The following is a 17,366-nucleotide window of genomic DNA, read 5'->3' as shown; positions in this document are numbered from 1 at the left end:
CACACGGTCATGGACTTGCAGTGGCACGGTTGGCGAGGGTGCTGGTTGGCACAGGCTGCTCCGGTGCTCACTGTGCCCTGGTCGTCAGTGGGGGCGGGCTCCTGGAATAACACCCATTCTCTCTGGTGTTCTTGCTGCTTTGCACGTACCTGTAGCCCCCAACTTCTCTGGGGGGTGCAGCCTTTTACCATCCCCATTTTATGGATGAAGAAATGAGGTGCAGAGATTAAATCACTTGAACTTAACCTGTCGCTCCGTGCCGGGAGTGTGGCGGTTGGCTGCCTGTTTAGGAGAGTTTCCAGGAGCTTGTCTTCCTCCCACCTTCTCTCACTCCTCACGCCTCCCAAGGAATCCAGGGCTCGCGCATGCGGTGGGGGAGGACAAGCTATTGAGGCTTTGCTGGCGCCCAGCTGCAGCTGAAGCACTAATTCTTAGCCCACGGATATGACGTTCCTTCCCCAGGCCGCGAGCTTGGCTTTCTATTCACTGATACTTAACGCAAAAACCCTTTACATCAGGTCCTCTTCAAAAACACTTCCAGTCTTACCAGTAACCGTGTGAAATGCTCCCAGAGCATCCATTCTGGGCCACACACATTTCTCAGCACTTTTCAAACAGGAATGGGTCTAACCTGACGACAGCCCCGTGGGGTAAGGACAGAAACGCAGAGAATGGATTCACCGCCCACATCCCAGGGAGTGGAAGGGCAGAGATGAGTCGTGCCCAGGCGGGTGGCCCCGGGGCCATCACCACGTTACAGACCGCCCGGGAGTGGGGCCAAGGGAAGCTGTCAGGCTGGGCCCCCTCTGAGGCCTGTCAGGGTCCTGTGACTGCCACTGCAAATCGCCGCCACCATGACAGCTTGAAAGAGCAGAAATTTATTTTCTCACTGCTGTGAGGCAGGGCCCATGCGCCCAGATGTCAGCCTGGCTGCACCGTGCAACGGCTGTCGGGAAGATTCCTTCCTCCCCTCTTCCGGCTTCTGTGGCTGCAGGTGTGGCATATGTCGTGGCCACATCCTTCCAGTCCCAGCCTCTCCTCACCTTCACGAGCCCTCTCTCTATGTCCCTGCGTCTTCCCTTCAGCCTGTCCAGGGTCCCCCCTCATCCAGGATGAGGCTCACTCCCTTCATCACATCTGCAAAGATCCTCACTCCAGATCAGGTGCTACCCTGGGTTCTTGTGCAGGTGTCTCGGGGAGCACCAGGGAGCCCACGGCAGCCATTATTCCATGCCACTTGTCCCGAGTGGAAGCCAGGCCCGGCGAGTTGAGATGAGGGGTCAGAGGCATTGGACTCTCAGGCTTGCCGCCTAAGTGTGCCCTCCCCCGCTGGCAGGTGAATGGCGTGGACATGAAGCTGCCCGTGGAGCTGGCCGAGGGCCGGATTCGTGCTTTCCAGCGCGGCAAGGACGCGGTGATCCAGACCGACTTTGGTCTGCGTGTGGCCTACGACCTCGTGTACAATGTGCGGGTCACGGTGCCAGGCAACTACTACGAGCAGATGTGTGGCTTGTGCGGAGACTACAACGGCGACTCCAAGGATGACTTCCAGAAGCCCGACGGCTCGCAGGCAGGCAACCCCAACGACTTTGGCAACTCTTGGGAGGAGAAGGTGCCCGGCTCACCCTGCCTGTCGCCGCCCCCCTGCGAGGACTGCGGGCCAGTTTGCACCCCTGAGCAGGAGCAGCAGTACCAGCAGGAGAAGTTCTGTGGCTTCCTCACCAAGCCCACTGGGCCGCTGGCCGCCTGCCACAAACTGCTCAGCCCCCAGGGTGCCCTGAAGGACTGCGTCTTCGACCTGTGCGTGAGCGGCGGGAACCTGAGCATCCTCTGCTCGAGCATCGAGGCCTATGTGAGCGCCTGCCAGGCGGCCGGAGGCCACGTGGAGCCCTGGAGGACCGAATCTTTCTGCCGTGAGTGCGGGGGCCAGGAGGAGCAAAGCCAGGGGCAGACGGGGAGGCGGGGCCGGGCAAAGGGCAGGCTGTGACAGGGAAACAGGGGACCCGGGTGTTGGGACCGCTCTCCACGGGCGCTGACGGGCACCCCCCCTCTGCAGCAATGAAGTGCCCCCCCAACAGCCACTATGAGGTCTGCGCGGACACCTGCTCCCTGAGCTGCTCGGCACTCGGCACCCCCCAGAAGTGCCCCGAAGGCTGTGCTGAGGGCTGCCAGTGCGACCCTGGCTTCCTCAACAGCGGCGAGGCCTGTGTGCCCATGGAGGAGTGCGGCTGCTATCACAACGGCGTCTACTACGAGGTAGTGGGGTCCCGGCATCCCGGGCAGAGTCCAGGCCTCAGCCCCTGCCAGCCCCTTAGTGTTAGTGCTGGGAATGGAGAAACAGCCCTGAGCATCTGCTCCAGAGCCTTTGCCCTTACTCCCTCTTGGAATCTCTCCTGCAGCAGAGGCTCGGGGGAGAGTTTGCAATAAATGACTGAGTGAGTGAGGGAGTGAGTGAGCCAGTGAGTGATAGCGAAGCTATGCAGCCCCTTTGTTTCTCAGACATGGCATTGCCTTGCTGAATAGGTGGGTTTCATGTGCTTGGGTCCTGCTCTGTGCACAGCAGCAGCGATGGCAGAGTAGCACCCACCTGACGCCCGCACCCTGTGTCCCCACAGCCAGACGAGTCGGTGCTTCTTGACAATTGCCAGCAGCACTGCGTGTGCCACGCTGGCAAAGGCATGGTGTGCAGGGAGCACAGCTGCAAGCCTGAGGAGGAGTGCCGCGCCCAGAACGGCCTCTTGGGTTGCTACCCCAACAGCCTTGGGAGTTGCCAGGCATCCGGGGACCCACACTACTTGACCTTCGACGGCCGGCGCTTCGACTTCATGGGCACCTGCACATACCTGCTGACCGGCACGTGCGGTCCGACTGGGACGCTGCCCGCCTTCCGGGTGCTGGTGCAAAATGAGCATCGGGGCAGCCAGACCGTGAGCTACACGCGTGCCGTGCGCGTGGAGGCCCGCGGCGTGAAGGTGGAAGTGCGCAGGGAGTACCCCGGGAGAGTGCTGGTGAGTGATGCCCCTGGCACAGTGGAGGCAGGACAGACCCTGAGACTTGGGAGGGGCTCTGGGTTAGGGTGGGGCTGGACGGGAGGCAATTCTGTGGTCAGTGGTAGGAACGGGCCCCCGCCTAGCAGGACCCCTCCCTGGGCCTGTGACTTTGTCTCTCTGGCCTAAGTCTTGTCCTCCATCAGATGGGCCAATCCGATACCACACCCAGGGGTGTCAAAATCAGGGTACCGCAGGGATTTAACCAGTTAATATTGGCCCCTGTGTAGAAGGGCCCTTGCCACCCAGGAAATTTTCAGTCAATGTTGACTTCACATTGTTAGGTATGAACCCCCGCAAGTTGTAGTCTGGGCCTATTCTGGAGGATAATGACTTTTGGACAGTAAGGTGACAAGTGAAATGTAGGCAAATAGAGGTATGTGTGTGAGTTGTGTGTGTGTGTGTTTGGGGTTCACAGAGTCTCCCAACTACGCAAGGGAATGGAGACTACCAGATGGGCACCCCCCTGGGCACGTTTCCCTGTGAACGTCCTTTGAAGGTCCTTACTCAGCAAAAGTGCAGAACCACCGATTTTTCTTTTCAAATGACGAAAATCATGCAGCTAAGGAGTAGCAGAATCTGAAGCCAGGCTGTCTGCCTCCAGAGTGTATACTCTTTTTTTTCAGAAGATTTTCTTTATTTATGCATACAAAACTGGGGACGAGGCCATAGGTGCGGGGGTAGGCGGGGGATGGACTCACCAGAGACAGAGTGGGGAGCAAAAGAAGCAGACTGCCTGAAATATACTGTCGAGGGAACAGCGAGAGTGACGGGAGTGGTCTGCTGCGCCACGTGGGTCAGCTCCATGACTCCTGAAGGGAAAGGGGCAGCAGCCAGATGAAACGTGGTAGGTGGTCTTCTTGGCACAGTGAAAAGACCTGGATGCCAGACTCAACTGGAAGAGTTAGAGAAATATCAGGAAAGCCAGGGTGACAGGAAAGATGACAGATGGGGAATGGGGTATAACTGAGGTCAGGGAGGTTATGGGGTTCAGGTCACATGGGCTCTGAAGGCTGTGGGTTCGGTGCAGAATTAGCATGATACCTGAAGGATGACAGGAGGTGCACGCTGTGCCAGGCAGAGGGAGCAGCCTGAGCAGTGGCCCTGAGCTGGGGCCTAGCATAAGGGACCTTGAATACACTGACCTCTGTGGACCCCAATCTCTTCCCAGGTGGATGGTGTCCTTCAATACCTGCCCTTCCAGGCGGCAGATGGGCGAGTGCAGGTGTACCGCCAGGGCCAAGACGCCGTCGTGCGCACGGACTTTGGCCTGATAGTCACCTACGACTGGAACACCCGAGTGACTGCCAAGGTGCCGAGCAGCTATGCCGGCATGCTGTGCGGGCTCTGCGGAAACTTCAATGGGCGCACGGAAGACGACCTGGAGCTGCGCGGAGGAGGCCAGGCTGCCAATGCGCTGGCCTTTGGAAACAGCTGGCAGGAGGAGACAAGTCCAGGCTGCGGAGCGAACCCACCGGGAGACTGTCCCCAGCTGGACTCCATGGTGGAGGAGCAGCTGCAGAGCAAGAAAGAGTGCGGCATCATCGCCGACCCAGACGGTCCCTTCAAGAAGTGCCACTCCAAGCTGGAGCCAGAGGGCTTCCTGCGTGACTGCGTCTACGACCGCTGCCTGCTGCCCGGCCAGCCCGGGTCTCTATGTGACGCCTTAGCCGACTACACGGCCGCCTGCCAGGCCGCCGGGGCCACCGTGGAGCCCTGGAGGACCGAGGAATTTTGCCGTGAGTCTCGCGAGGGCCCCGGTGTTGGGAGCGGTAGGGGGGCATCAGCCTGTTGCCCATTCATGAACGTGTCCTATCATGAGTTCATCATCCTTCTAACGGCCCTAGGAGGTTGGCGGTGTGGGTAAAGCCATTGACGGGCAGGAACCCAAGGTTCTGAAAGCTTCAGCTCCGTGCCAGGGACCGTGGCCGCAGGGCAGTCGCAGGTGCAGGGAATCTTCGTAAAATGACCTTTAGATCTGGGGACCCCGTTTGATTCCCCCGTGGTGGGAGGGCCATCAGCAATCACCACCGACCCTGCACACTTCTTGGCCCTAAGGGGGTGCATATATGGACATTGAATTGCTGTAGAAATTCCGGAGCCTCTAAGTCCCTAAGTGTTCAAAACAAACAAGGTTGTTGTGAGTTATCCTTGCTGGAGCCTTAGTAGTGATCACACTATTAAACATCCCGGGAGCATCATGGGAAGGGCTGTCTAGTGAGACTATGGGCCTCCCCCTCCGCTCTCGCGTGTTGTTAGAGGAGACGGGGCGTCGTCCAGTCATCCTGGTTTTCACTCTTGTAGATGTGACGTGAGCAAGTGGGTGGCAGTGGAGGGCCCTTCTCCGGCCCCTGTGAGCGGAGGGCGGCACCACACAGGGAGACCCCATGACACCCACCTCTTTGGGCCTCCCGGCCTCTGATTCTCTTAGTCTCTCCACCACTGGAGAGGAGCAGAGGGGAGGAGTGGCTTCAGCGTGCTGATGCGTCCATCTCCCGCAGTGCGAGCGCTGAGAAGTGGTGGCCCATGGCCCTGGCGGGGTTCCCCTCAGGGGAGGTCACCGCCTTGAATGGCGAGTGGCCGGGGCCCGGTGTTCTCTGCTAAGTGGAGAAGCACCTTCACAGGGGAGGCTTTTCCGCCCACCACAAGCCCTTTCCCGGTCAGGAAGACACCTGGGCTCACAGCTGACTCCGCAGGCTTCTCCCCACCCCCAGGCAGCTCTGTGCTCAAGGCCTCTAGGTCCTTGCTTCATCCTCTCAGCCGCCCTGCTCTGTCAGCTTGCTATTTGACACTCTGCGGAGATGTTAAGATGATACTAATGTATGTGAGGAAACACGTTAAAGAGAAAGTAGTACAGGGATATTAAGTAAGTGGCCCGAGGTCACACAGCAGCAGGACAGGTGGGTGCACCCAGGCCGACGGCCCCGAATTTGTGCTATTGAAGACACCTTGCTCAGGCCTCTGTGCACATTGAGAATCTCTGTTTCCCTCCCGCCAGTCTTGCCCTTGTACCCTGGTAGCTCTAGAAGGCCGTGTTGTTAGAACTTGGGCAAGAGGCAGAGGGGAGCTCAGGCAGGCCCCACACCCCAATACCCACAATACCCAGCACCAACTTCCACAGTTACTGCATTCTGGCCAATCCTGGGCCCTCCTCCCCTTTCTCCATCACTTCCTGGTGGCTTTTCTTATTTTCATGGATGATTTAAAGGAAACTTTAAAGTAACTTCTCCACGGTTACTTTTTTTCTCATACAAAACGGGTCAGATTTCCCCCCATATCGTCCCAGTTCCCCTCAACTTGGATGCATGTCCTGCCCCCTCCCGATCCCCGCACATGTCTCCCTCACCTAGCAGGGACTGCTGTTTGAAATTCCTCTGCTCTGTCACTTCCCCGCGTGTGCGTTTCCTGTGCTGTGCACACATGTGACACTGTATCACATTTGTGTTATCCTCCTGGCTTCACTGCTCCCAGTCCCTGGAGTTCCCGGATCAGGCCCCAAATGGTGACACTTCCTCACCTTAGACAGAAGCGTCTTTGGTGCAGTGGACAGGCGCAGCCTCCTGACCAGTCCTCCATCGGCGCGGGGTCGCCGTGCTCAATACACTCAATGTGGTGCAACGTCCAACCGTGTTCCCGCTGTAGAGCGGGGCAGCTGAGACTGTTGCATTCACACTCACACTACACACGCACACGCATGCTCTGCCCGCACACGTGCGTGTCATACATGTCCCAGCATTCAAAGGCTGCTACCAGCTGGAGCCTTCACTGAGGACACTGTTCCCAAACCACAGTTAATTGTGGGAGCCCCTCCGTTCTCAGCATCAGGTCACTGTGGTGTCTTCTGTTGCCCAAGCCGGGCTGAGCTCACCCTCCTCAGCCCTGCCTGTGCGGCGTGTGAGGGAGCCGGGCCTGGGGTCCCGGTGTGACCCTGGGGAGCCAGGAAGGCTGACCCTCACGGGCACTCTCCCGCAGCCATGAGCTGCCCTCTCAACAGTAGCTACGAGTTGTGTTCCCACGGCTGCCCACCGTCCTGCGGAGACCAGCCAGTGCCCGGGGGCTGCGGCTCCAACTGCCACGAGGACTGCGTGTGTGATGAGGGCTTCGTGCTGAGCGGTGAGTCCTGCGTGCCCCTGGCCTCCTGCGGCTGCGTCCACCAGGGCGCCTACCACCCGCTGGGCGAGAGCTTCTATGAACCAGGCTGCAAGTCGCTGTGCCACTGCCACGAGGGCGGAGTGGTGACCTGCCAGCCCTCCACCTGCGGCCCCCACGAGGCCTGCCAGCCGTCCAACGGCGTCCTGGGCTGTGTGCCCGTGGGCTCCGTCACCTGCCAGGCGTCGGGAGACCCCCACTACACCACCTTCGACGGCCGCCGCTTCGACTTCATGGGCCTCTGTGTGTACGTGCTGGCCCAGACCTGCGGGAACCGCACGGGCCTGCACCGATTCACCGTCCTGCAGGAGAACGAGCGCTACAGCAGCCGTGCCAGCGTCACCAAGGCCATCACTGTGCTGGTGGATAACTACAGCCTGCGGCTGGAGCAGAGGAAGTGGAAGGTCACGGTGAGAGCAGGGGAGGGCCACGAGGAGCGGGGAGGGATTGGGTGGTGTGTGGGTGCGGCGGCACCATCTGGCCTTCTCACAGGGGCCTCAGAGCTCTGCGGGCAGGGAGGATCGAGGGCCAAGGGACAGAAGGTGTCACTCAAAGCCCAGTCCGGGTCCAGGCAGGAGCAGGCCTGCCACGAGCAGCCAGTGGCCCTGTTCTCCCAGGCTCCCTGCCTCTGCTGCTCCACCGTCCCTCTGAGGGGCTCTCCTGGCCCCTGTTCTCTTCCACTCCCACCTCCCCCCTCCAACCGTGGCTCAGCCACCTCCCAGGTCTCCCGCCTGGAGCAGGACAGGAACAGTCTGGGGAAGTCCAAGGACAGGACCGTCCCTGGTGTCCCCATGTCCGTGCCAGGTGCTCCTGTGCCCACACTGCCCTGCTCCTGTGTTGCTGAGCACCTCCCAGCCACACTGTCTTGTCCCCGTGCCAGCACATGCAGGTGCCATGGTTTGCTGCCCTTTTCAGAGGGGCTGGTCCCATCTCTGGCTAAAACCCCCTGTAAAGGCAGGAGCGAGCCCGTGACTGTGTCCTAGACTCTGTGCTCTGTGCTTGGTGCCCCGGGGTGCTTCTCTGAGAGAAGGGTTTGCTCTCTTGGAAACGGGCATTTCACTTACCTGAAGAATTGGCACTCCAGGGATCCACTGACACACGGCACACGGTCATGGACTTGCAGTGGCACGGTTGGCGAGGGTGCTGGTTGGCACAGGCTGCTCCGGTGCTCACTGTGCCCTGGTCGTCAGTGGGGGCGGGCTCCTGGAATAACACCCATTCTCTCTGGTGTTCTTGCTGCTTTGCACGTACCTGTAGCCCCCAACTTCTCTGGGGGGTGCAGCCTTTTACCATCCCCATTTTATGGATGAAGAAATGAGGTGCAGAGATTAAATCACTTGAACTTAACCTGTCGCTCCGTGCCGGGAGTGTGGCGGTTGGCTGCCTGTTTAGGAGAGTTTCCAGGAGCTTGTCTTCCTCCCACCTTCTCTCACTCCTCACGCCTCCCAAGGAATCCAGGGCTCGCGCATGCGGTGGGGGAGGACAAGCTATTGAGGCTTTGCTGGCGCCCAGCTGCAGCTGAAGCACTAATTCTTAGCCCACGGATATGACGTTCCTTCCCCAGGCCGCGAGCTTGGCTTTCTATTCACTGATACTTAACGCAAAAACCCTTTACATCAGGTCCTCTTCAAAAACACTTCCAGTCTTACCAGTAACCGTGTGAAATGCTCCCAGAGCATCCATTCTGGGCCACACACATTTCTCAGCACTTTTCAAACAGGAATGGGTCTAACCTGACGACAGCCCCGTGGGGTAAGGACAGAAACGCAGAGAATGGATTCACCGCCCACATCCCAGGGAGTGGAAGGGCAGAGATGAGTCGTGCCCAGGCGGGTGGCCCCGGGGCCATCACCACGTTACAGACCGCCCGGGAGTGGGGCCAAGGGAAGCTGTCAGGCTGGGCCCCCTCTGAGGCCTGTCAGGGTCCTGTGACTGCCACTGCAAATCGCCGCCACCATGACAGCTTGAAAGAGCAGAAATTTATTTTCTCACTGCTGTGAGGCAGGGCCCATGCGCCCAGATGTCAGCCTGGCTGCACCGTGCAACGGCTGTCGGGAAGATTCCTTCCTCCCCTCTTCCGGCTTCTGTGGCTGCAGGTGTGGCATATGTCGTGGCCACATCCTTCCAGTCCCAGCCTCTCCTCACCTTCACGAGCCCTCTCTCTATGTCCCTGCGTCTTCCCTTCAGCCTGTCCAGGGTCCCCCCTCATCCAGGATGAGGCTCACTCCCTTCATCACATCTGCAAAGATCCTCACTCCAGATCAGGTGCTACCCTGGGTTCTTGTGCAGGTGTCTCGGGGAGCACCAGGGAGCCCACGGCAGCCATTATTCCATGCCACTTGTCCCGAGTGGAAGCCAGGCCCGGCGAGTTGAGATGAGGGGTCAGAGGCATTGGACTCTCAGGCTTGCCGCCTAAGTGTGCCCTCCCCCGCTGGCAGGTGAATGGCGTGGACATGAAGCTGCCCGTGGAGCTGGCCGAGGGCCGGATTCGTGCTTTCCAGCGCGGCAAGGACGCGGTGATCCAGACCGACTTTGGTCTGCGTGTGGCCTACGACCTCGTGTACAATGTGCGGGTCACGGTGCCAGGCAACTACTACGAGCAGATGTGTGGCTTGTGCGGAGACTATAACGGCGACTCCAAGGATGACTTCCAGAAGCCCGACGGCTCGCAGGCAGGCAACCCCAACGACTTTGGCAACTCTTGGGAGGAGAAGGTGCCCGGCTCACCCTGCCTGTCGCCGCCCCCCTGCGAGGACTGCGGGCCAGTTTGCACCCCTGAGCAGGAGCAGCAGTACCAGCAGGAGAAGTTCTGTGGCTTCCTCACCAAGCCCACTGGGCCGCTGGCCGCCTGCCACAAACTGCTCAGCCCCCAGGGTGCCCTGAAGGACTGCGTCTTCGACCTGTGCGTGAGCGGCGGGAACCTGAGCATCCTCTGCTCGAGCATCGAGGCCTATGTGAGCGCCTGCCAGGCGGCCGGAGGCCACGTGGAGCCCTGGAGGACCGAATCTTTCTGCCGTGAGTGCGGGGGCCAGGAGGAGCAAAGCCAGGGGCAGACGGGGAGGCGGGGCCGGGCAAAGGGCAGGCTGTGACAGGGAAACAGGGGACCCGGGTGTTGGGACCGCTCTCCACGGGCGCTGACGGGCACCCCCCCTCTGCAGCAATGAAGTGCCCCCCCAACAGCCACTATGAGGTCTGCGCGGACACCTGCTCCCTGAGCTGCTCGGCACTCGGCACCCCCCAGAAGTGCCCCGAAGGCTGTGCTGAGGGCTGCCAGTGCGACCCTGGCTTCCTCAACAGCGGCGAGGCCTGTGTGCCCATGGAGGAGTGCGGCTGCTATCACAACGGCGTCTACTACGAGGTAGTGGGGTCCCGGCATCCCGGGCAGAGTCCAGGCCTCAGCCCCTGCCAGCCCCTTAGTGTTAGTGCTGGGAATGGAGAAACAGCCCTGAGCATCTGCTCCAGAGCCTTTGCCCTTACTCCCTCTTGGAATCTCTCCTGCAGCAGAGGCTCGGGGGAGAGTTTGCAATAAATGACTGAGTGAGTGAGGGAGTGAGTGAGCCAGTGAGTGATAGCGAAGCTATGCAGCCCCTTTGTTTCTCAGACATGGCATTGCCTTGCTGAATAGGTGGGTTTCATGTGCTTGGGTCCTGCTCTGTGCACAGCAGCAGCGATGGCAGAGTAGCACCCACCTGACGCCCGCACCCTGTGTCCCCACAGCCAGACGAGTCGGTGCTTCTTGACAATTGCCAGCAGCACTGCGTGTGCCACGCTGGCAAAGGCATGGTGTGCAGGGAGCACAGCTGCAAGCCTGAGGAGGAGTGCCGCGCCCAGAACGGCCTCTTGGGTTGCTACCCCAACAGCCTTGGGAGTTGCCAGGCATCCGGGGACCCACACTACTTGACCTTCGACGGCCGGCGCTTCGACTTCATGGGCACCTGCACATACCTGCTGACCGGCACGTGCGGTCCGACTGGGACGCTGCCCGCCTTCCGGGTGCTGGTGCAAAATGAGCATCGGGGCAGCCAGACCGTGAGCTACACGCGTGCCGTGCGCGTGGAGGCCCGCGGCGTGAAGGTGGAAGTGCGCAGGGAGTACCCCGGGAGAGTGCTGGTGAGTGATGCCCCTGGCACAGTGGAGGCAGGACAGACCCTGAGACTTGGGAGGGGCTCTGGGTTAGGGTGGGGCTGGACGGGAGGCAATTCTGTGGTCAGTGGTAGGAACGGGCCCCCGCCTAGCAGGACCCCTCCCTGGGCCTGTGACTTTGTCTCTCTGGCCTAAGTCTTGTCCTCCATCAGATGGGCCAATCCGATACCACACCCAGGGGTGTCAAAATCAGGGTACCGCAGGGATTTAACCAGTTAATATTGGCCCCTGTGTAGAAGGGCCCTTGCCACCCAGGAAATTTTCAGTCAATGTTGACTTCACATTGTTAGGTATGAACCCCCGCAAGTTGTAGTCTGGGCCTATTCTGGAGGATAATGACTTTTGGACAGTAAGGTGACAAGTGAAATGTAGGCAAATAGAGGTATGTGTGTGAGTTGTGTGTGTGTGTGTTTGGGGTTCACAGAGTCTCCCAACTACGCAAGGGAATGGAGACTACCAGATGGGCACCCCCCTGGGCACGTTTCCCTGTGAACGTCCTTTGAAGGTCCTTACTCAGCAAAAGTGCAGAACCACCGATTTTTCTTTTCAAATGACGAAAATCATGCAGCTAAGGAGTAGCAGAATCTGAAGCCAGGCTGTCTGCCTCCAGAGTGTATACTCTTTTTTTTCAGAAGATTTTCTTTATTTATGCATACAAAACTGGGGACGAGGCCATAGGTGCGGGGGTAGGCGGGGGATGGACTCACCAGAGACAGAGTGGGGAGCAAAAGAAGCAGACTGCCTGAAATATACTGTCGAGGGAACAGCGAGAGTGACGGGAGTGGTCTGCTGCGCCACGTGGGTCAGCTCCATGACTCCTGAAGGGAAAGGGGCAGCAGCCAGATGAAACGTGGTAGGTGGTCTTCTTGGCACAGTGAAAAGACCTGGATGCCAGACTCAACTGGAAGAGTTAGAGAAATATCAGGAAAGCCAGGGTGACAGGAAAGATGACAGATGGGGAATGGGGTATAACTGAGGTCAGGGAGGTGATGGGGTTCAGGTCACATGGGCTCTGAAGGCTGTGGGTTCGGTGCAGAATTAGCATGATACCTGAAGGATGACAGGAGGTGCACGCTGTGCCAGGCAGAGGGAGCAGCCTGAGCAGTGGCCCTGAGCTGGGGCCTAGCATAAGGGACCTTGAATACACTGACCTCTGTGGACCCCAATCTCTTCCCAGGTGGATGGTGTCCTTCAATACCTGCCCTTCCAGGCGGCAGATGGGCGAGTGCAGGTGTACCGCCAGGGCCAAGACGCCGTCGTGCGCACGGACTTTGGCCTGATAGTCACCTACGACTGGAACACCCGAGTGACTGCCAAGGTGCCGAGCAGCTATGCCGGCATGCTGTGCGGGCTCTGCGGAAACTTCAATGGGCGCACGGAAGACGACCTGGAGCTGCGCGGAGGAGGCCAGGCTGCCAATGCGCTGGCCTTTGGAAACAGCTGGCAGGAGGAGACAAGTCCAGGCTGCGGAGCGAACCCACCGGGAGACTGTCCCCAGCTGGACTCCATGGTGGAGGAGCAGCTGCAGAGCAAGAAAGAGTGCGGCATCATCGCCGACCCAGACGGTCCCTTCAAGAAGTGCCACTCCAAGCTGGAGCCAGAGGGCTTCCTGCGTGACTGCGTCTACGACCGCTGCCTGCTGCCCGGCCAGCCCGGGTCTCTATGTGACGCCTTAGCCGACTACACGGCCGCCTGCCAGGCCGCCGGGGCCACCGTGGAGCCCTGGAGGACCGAGGAATTTTGCCGTGAGTCTCGCGAGGGCCCCGGTGTTGGGAGCGGTAGGGGGGCATCAGCCTGTTGCCCATTCATGAACGTGTCCTATCATGAGTTCATCATCCTTCTAACGGCCCTAGGAGGTTGGCGGTGTGGGTAAAGCCATTGACGGGCAGGAACCCAAGGTTCTGAAAGCTTCAGCTCCGTGCCAGGGACCGTGGCCGCAGGGCAGTCGCAGGCGCAGGGAATCTTCTTAAAATGACCTTTAGATCTGGGGACCCCATTTGATTCCCCCGTGGTGGGAGGGCCATCAGCAATCACCACCGACCCTGCACACTTCTTGGCCCTAAGGGGGGTGCATATATGGACATTGAATTGCTGTAGAAATTCCGGAGCCTCTAAGTCCCTAAGTGTTCAAAACAAACAAGGTTGTTGTGAGTTATCCTTGCGGGAGCCTTAGTAGTGATCACACTATTAAACATCCCAGGAGCATCATGGGAAGGGCTGTCTAGTGAGACTATGGGCCTCCCCCTCCGCTCTCGCGTGTTGTTAGAGGAGACGGGGCGTCGTCCAGTCATCCTGGTTTTCACTCTTGTAGATGTGACGTGAGCAAGTGGGTGGCAGTGGAGGGCCCTTCTCCGGCCCCTGTGAGCGGAGGGCGGCACCACACAGGGTGACCCCATGACACCCACCTCTTTGGGCCTCCCGGCCTCTGATTCTCTTAGTCTCTCCACCACTGGAGAGGAGCAGAGGGGAGGAGTGGCTTCAGCGTGCTGATGCGTCCATCTCCCGCAGTGCGAGCGCTGAGAAGTGGTGGCCCATGGCCCTGGCGGGGTCCCCCTCAGGGGAGGTCACCGCCTTGAATGGCGAGTGGCCGGGGCCCTGTGTTCTCTGCTAAGTGGAGAAGCACCTTCACAGGGGAGGCTTTTCAGCCCACCACAAGCCCTTTCCCGGTCGGGAAGACACCTGGGCTCACAGCTGACCCCGCAGGCTTCTCCCCACCCCCAGGCAGCTCTGTGCTCACGGCCTCTCAGTCCTCGCTTCATCCTCTCAGTCCCCCTGCTCTGTGAGCTTGCTCTTTGACACTCTGCGGAGATGTTAAGAGTGAGATACTAATGTATGTGAGGAAACACGTTAAAGAGAAAGTAGCACAGGGATATTAAGTAAGTGGCCCGAGGTCACACAGCAGCAGGACAGGTGGGTGCACCCAGGCCGACGGCCCCGAATTTGTGCTATTGAAGACACCTTGCTCAGGCCTCTGTGCACATTGAGAATCTCTGTTTCCCTCCCGCCAGTCTTGCCCTTGTACCCTGGTAGCTCTAGAAGGCCGTGTTGTTAGAACTTGGGCAAGAGGCAGAGGGGAGCTCAGGCAGGCCCCACACCCCAATACCCACAATACCCAGCACCAACTTCCACAGTTACTGCATTCTGGCCAATCCTGGGCCCTCCTCCCCTTTCTCCATCACTTCCTGGTGGCTTTTCTTATTTTCATGGATGATTTAAAGGAAACTTTAAAGTAACTTCTCCACGGTTACTTTTTTTCTCATACCAAACGGGTCAGATTTCCCCCCATATCGTCCCAGTTCCCCTCAGCTTGGATGCATGTCCTGCCCCCTCCCGATCCCCGCACATGTCTCCCTCACCTAGCAGGGACTGCTGTTTGAAATTCCTCTGCTCTGTCACTTCCCCCGTGTGCGTTTCCTGTGCTGTGCACACATGTGACACTGTATCACATTTGTGTTATCCTCCTGGCTTCACTGCTCCCAGTCCCTGGAGTTCCCGGATCAGGCCCCAAATGGTGACACTTCCTCACCTTAGACAGAAGCGTCTTTGGTGCAGTGGACAGGCGCAGCCTCCTGACCAGTCCTCCATCGGCGCGGGGTCGCCGTGCTCAATACACTCAATGTGGTGCAACGTCCAACCGTGTTCCCGCTGTAGAGCGGGGCAGCTGAGACTGTTGCATTCACACTCACACTACACACGCACACGCATGCTCTGCCCGCACACGTGCGTGTCATACATGTCCCAGCATTCAAAGGCTGCTACCAGCTGGAGCCTTCACTGAGGACACTGTTCCCAAACCACAGTTAATTGTGGGAGCCCCTCCGTTCTCAGCATCAGGTCACTGTGGTGTCTTCTGTTGCCCAAGCCGGGCTGAGCTCACCCTCCTCAGCCCTGCCTGTGCGGCGTGTGAGGGAGCCGGGCCTGGGGTCCCGGTGTGACCCTGGGGAGCCAGGAAGGCTGACCCTCACGGGCACTCTCCCGCAGCCATGAGCTGCCCTCTCAACAGCAGCTACGAGTTGTGTTCCCACGGCTGCCCACCGTCCTGCGGAGACCAGCCAGTGCCCGGGGGCTGCGGCTCCAACTGCCACGAGGACTGCGTGTGTGATGAGGGCTTCGTGCTGAGCGGTGAGTCCTGCGTGCCCCTGGCCTCCTGCGGCTGCGTCCACCAGGGCGCCTACCACCCGCTGGGCGAGAGCTTCTATGAACCAGGCTGCAAGTCGCTGTGCCACTGCCACGAGGGCGGAGTGGTGACCTGCCAGCCCTCCACCTGCGGCCCCCACGAGGCCTGCCAGCCGTCCAACGGCGTCCTGGGCTGTGTGCCCGTGGGCTCCGTCACCTGCCAGGCGTCGGGAGACCCCCACTACACCACCTTCGACGGCCGCCGCTTCGACTTCATGGGCCTCTGTGTGTACGTGCTGGCCCAGACCTGCGGGAACCGCACGGGCCTGCACCGATTCACCGTCCTGCAGGAGAACGAGCGCTACAGCAGCCGTGCCAGCGTCACCAAGGCCATCACTGTGCTGGTGGATAACTACAGCCTGCGGCTGGAGCAGAGGAAGTGGAAGGTCACGGTGAGAGCAGGGGAGGGCCACGAGGAGCGGGGAGGGATTGGGTGGTGTGTGGGTGCGGCGGCACCATCTGGCCTTCTCACAGGGGCCTCAGAGCTCTGCGGGCAGGGAGGATCGAGGGCCAAGGGACAGAAGGTGTCACTCAAAGCCCAGTCCGGGTCCAGGCAGGAGCAGGCCTGCCACGAGCAGCCAGTGGCCCTGTTCTCCCAGGCTCCCTGCCTCTGCTGCTCCACCGTCCCTCTGAGGGGCTCTCCTGGCCCCTGTTCTCTTCCACTCCCACCTCCCCCCTCCAACCGTGGCTCAGCCACCTCCCGGGTCTCCCGCCTGGAGCAGGACAGGAACAGTCTGGGGAAGTCCAAGGACAGGACCGTCCCTGGTGTCCCCATGTCCGTGCCAGGTGCTCCTGTGCCCACACTGCCCTGCTCCTGTGTCGCTGAGCACCTCCCAGCCACACTGTCTTGTCCCCGTGCCAGCACATGCAGGTGCCATGGTTTGCTGCCCTTTTCAGAGGGGCTGGTCCCATCTCTGGCTAAAACCCCCTGTAAAGGCAGGAGCGAGCCCGTGACCGTGTCCTAGACTCTGTGCTCTGTGCTTGGTGCCCCGGGGTGCTTCTCTGAGAGAAGGGTTTGCTCTCTTGGAAACGGGCATTTCACTTACCTGAAGAATTGGCACTCCAGGGATCCACTGACACACGGCACACGGTCATGGACTTGCAGTGGCACGGTTGGCGAGGGTGCCGGTTGGCACAGGCTGCTCCGGTGCTCACTGTGCCCTGGTCGTCGGTGGGGCCGGGCTCCTGGAATAACACCCATTCTCTCTGGTGTTCTTGCTGCTTTGCACGTACCTGTAGCCCCCAACTTCTCTGGGGGGTGCAGCCTTTTACCATCCCCATTTTATGGATGAAGAAATGAGGTGCAGAGATTAAATCACTTGAACTTAACCTGTCGCTCCGTGCCGGGAGTGTGGCGGTTGGCTGCCTGTTTAGGAGAGTTTCCAGGAGCTTGTCTTCCTCCCACCTTCTCTCACTCCTCACGCCTCCCAAGGAATCCAGGGCTCGCGCATGCGGTGGGGGAGGACAAGCTATTGAGGCTTTGCTGGCGCCCAGCTGCAGCTGAAGCACTAATTCTTAGCCCACGGATATGACGTTCCTTCCCCAGGCCGCGAGCTTGGCTTTCTATTCACTGATACTTAACGCAAAAACCCTTTACATCAGGTCCTCTTCAAAAACACTTCCAGTCTTACCAGTAACCGTGTGAAATGCTCCCAGAGCATCCATTCTGGGCCACACACATTTCTCAGCACTTTTCAAACAGGAATGGGTCTAACCTGACGACAGCCCCGTGGGGTAAGGACAGAAACGCAGAGAATGGATTCACCGCCCACATCCCAGGGAGTGGAAGGGCAGAGATGAGTCGTGCCCAGGCGGGTGGCCCCGGGGCCATCACCACGTTACAGACCGCCC

The 17,366-nt window shown here is 59.6% G+C and overlaps 1 protein-coding gene across 1 annotated transcript in view; it reads left to right on the top strand.

Moving 5' to 3' along the window:
* FCGBP (Fc gamma binding protein) overlaps window positions 1-17,366 on the top strand; it is a gene marked incomplete at both ends in the record, with an annotated part of 70,753 nt that overhangs the window by 24,397 nt on the left and 28,990 nt on the right. Inside the window, 10 exons of the mRNA XM_084256916.1 lie at window positions 1,337-1,913; window positions 2,057-2,256; window positions 2,616-3,008; window positions 4,219-4,819; window positions 7,020-7,606; window positions 9,635-10,211; window positions 10,355-10,554; window positions 10,914-11,306; window positions 12,517-13,117; window positions 15,321-15,907. Coding sequence (XP_084113042.1) covers window positions 1,337-1,913; window positions 2,057-2,256; window positions 2,616-3,008; window positions 4,219-4,819; window positions 7,020-7,606; window positions 9,635-10,211; window positions 10,355-10,554; window positions 10,914-11,306; window positions 12,517-13,117; window positions 15,321-15,907 — 4,716 coding nt within the window. The remainder of the gene's footprint in view (window positions 1-1,336; window positions 1,914-2,056; window positions 2,257-2,615; window positions 3,009-4,218; window positions 4,820-7,019; window positions 7,607-9,634; window positions 10,212-10,354; window positions 10,555-10,913; window positions 11,307-12,516; window positions 13,118-15,320; window positions 15,908-17,366) is intronic.

The sequence above is a fragment of the Talpa europaea genome (genome assembly GCF_964194135.1).
Source record: "Talpa europaea genome assembly, chromosome: 16".
In the NCBI taxonomy this organism is placed as follows: Eukaryota; Metazoa; Chordata; class Mammalia; order Eulipotyphla; family Talpidae; genus Talpa; species Talpa europaea.
The sequence above is the reverse complement of the archived record's forward strand: the minus strand, read 5'-3'. Positions and strand labels throughout refer to the sequence as shown.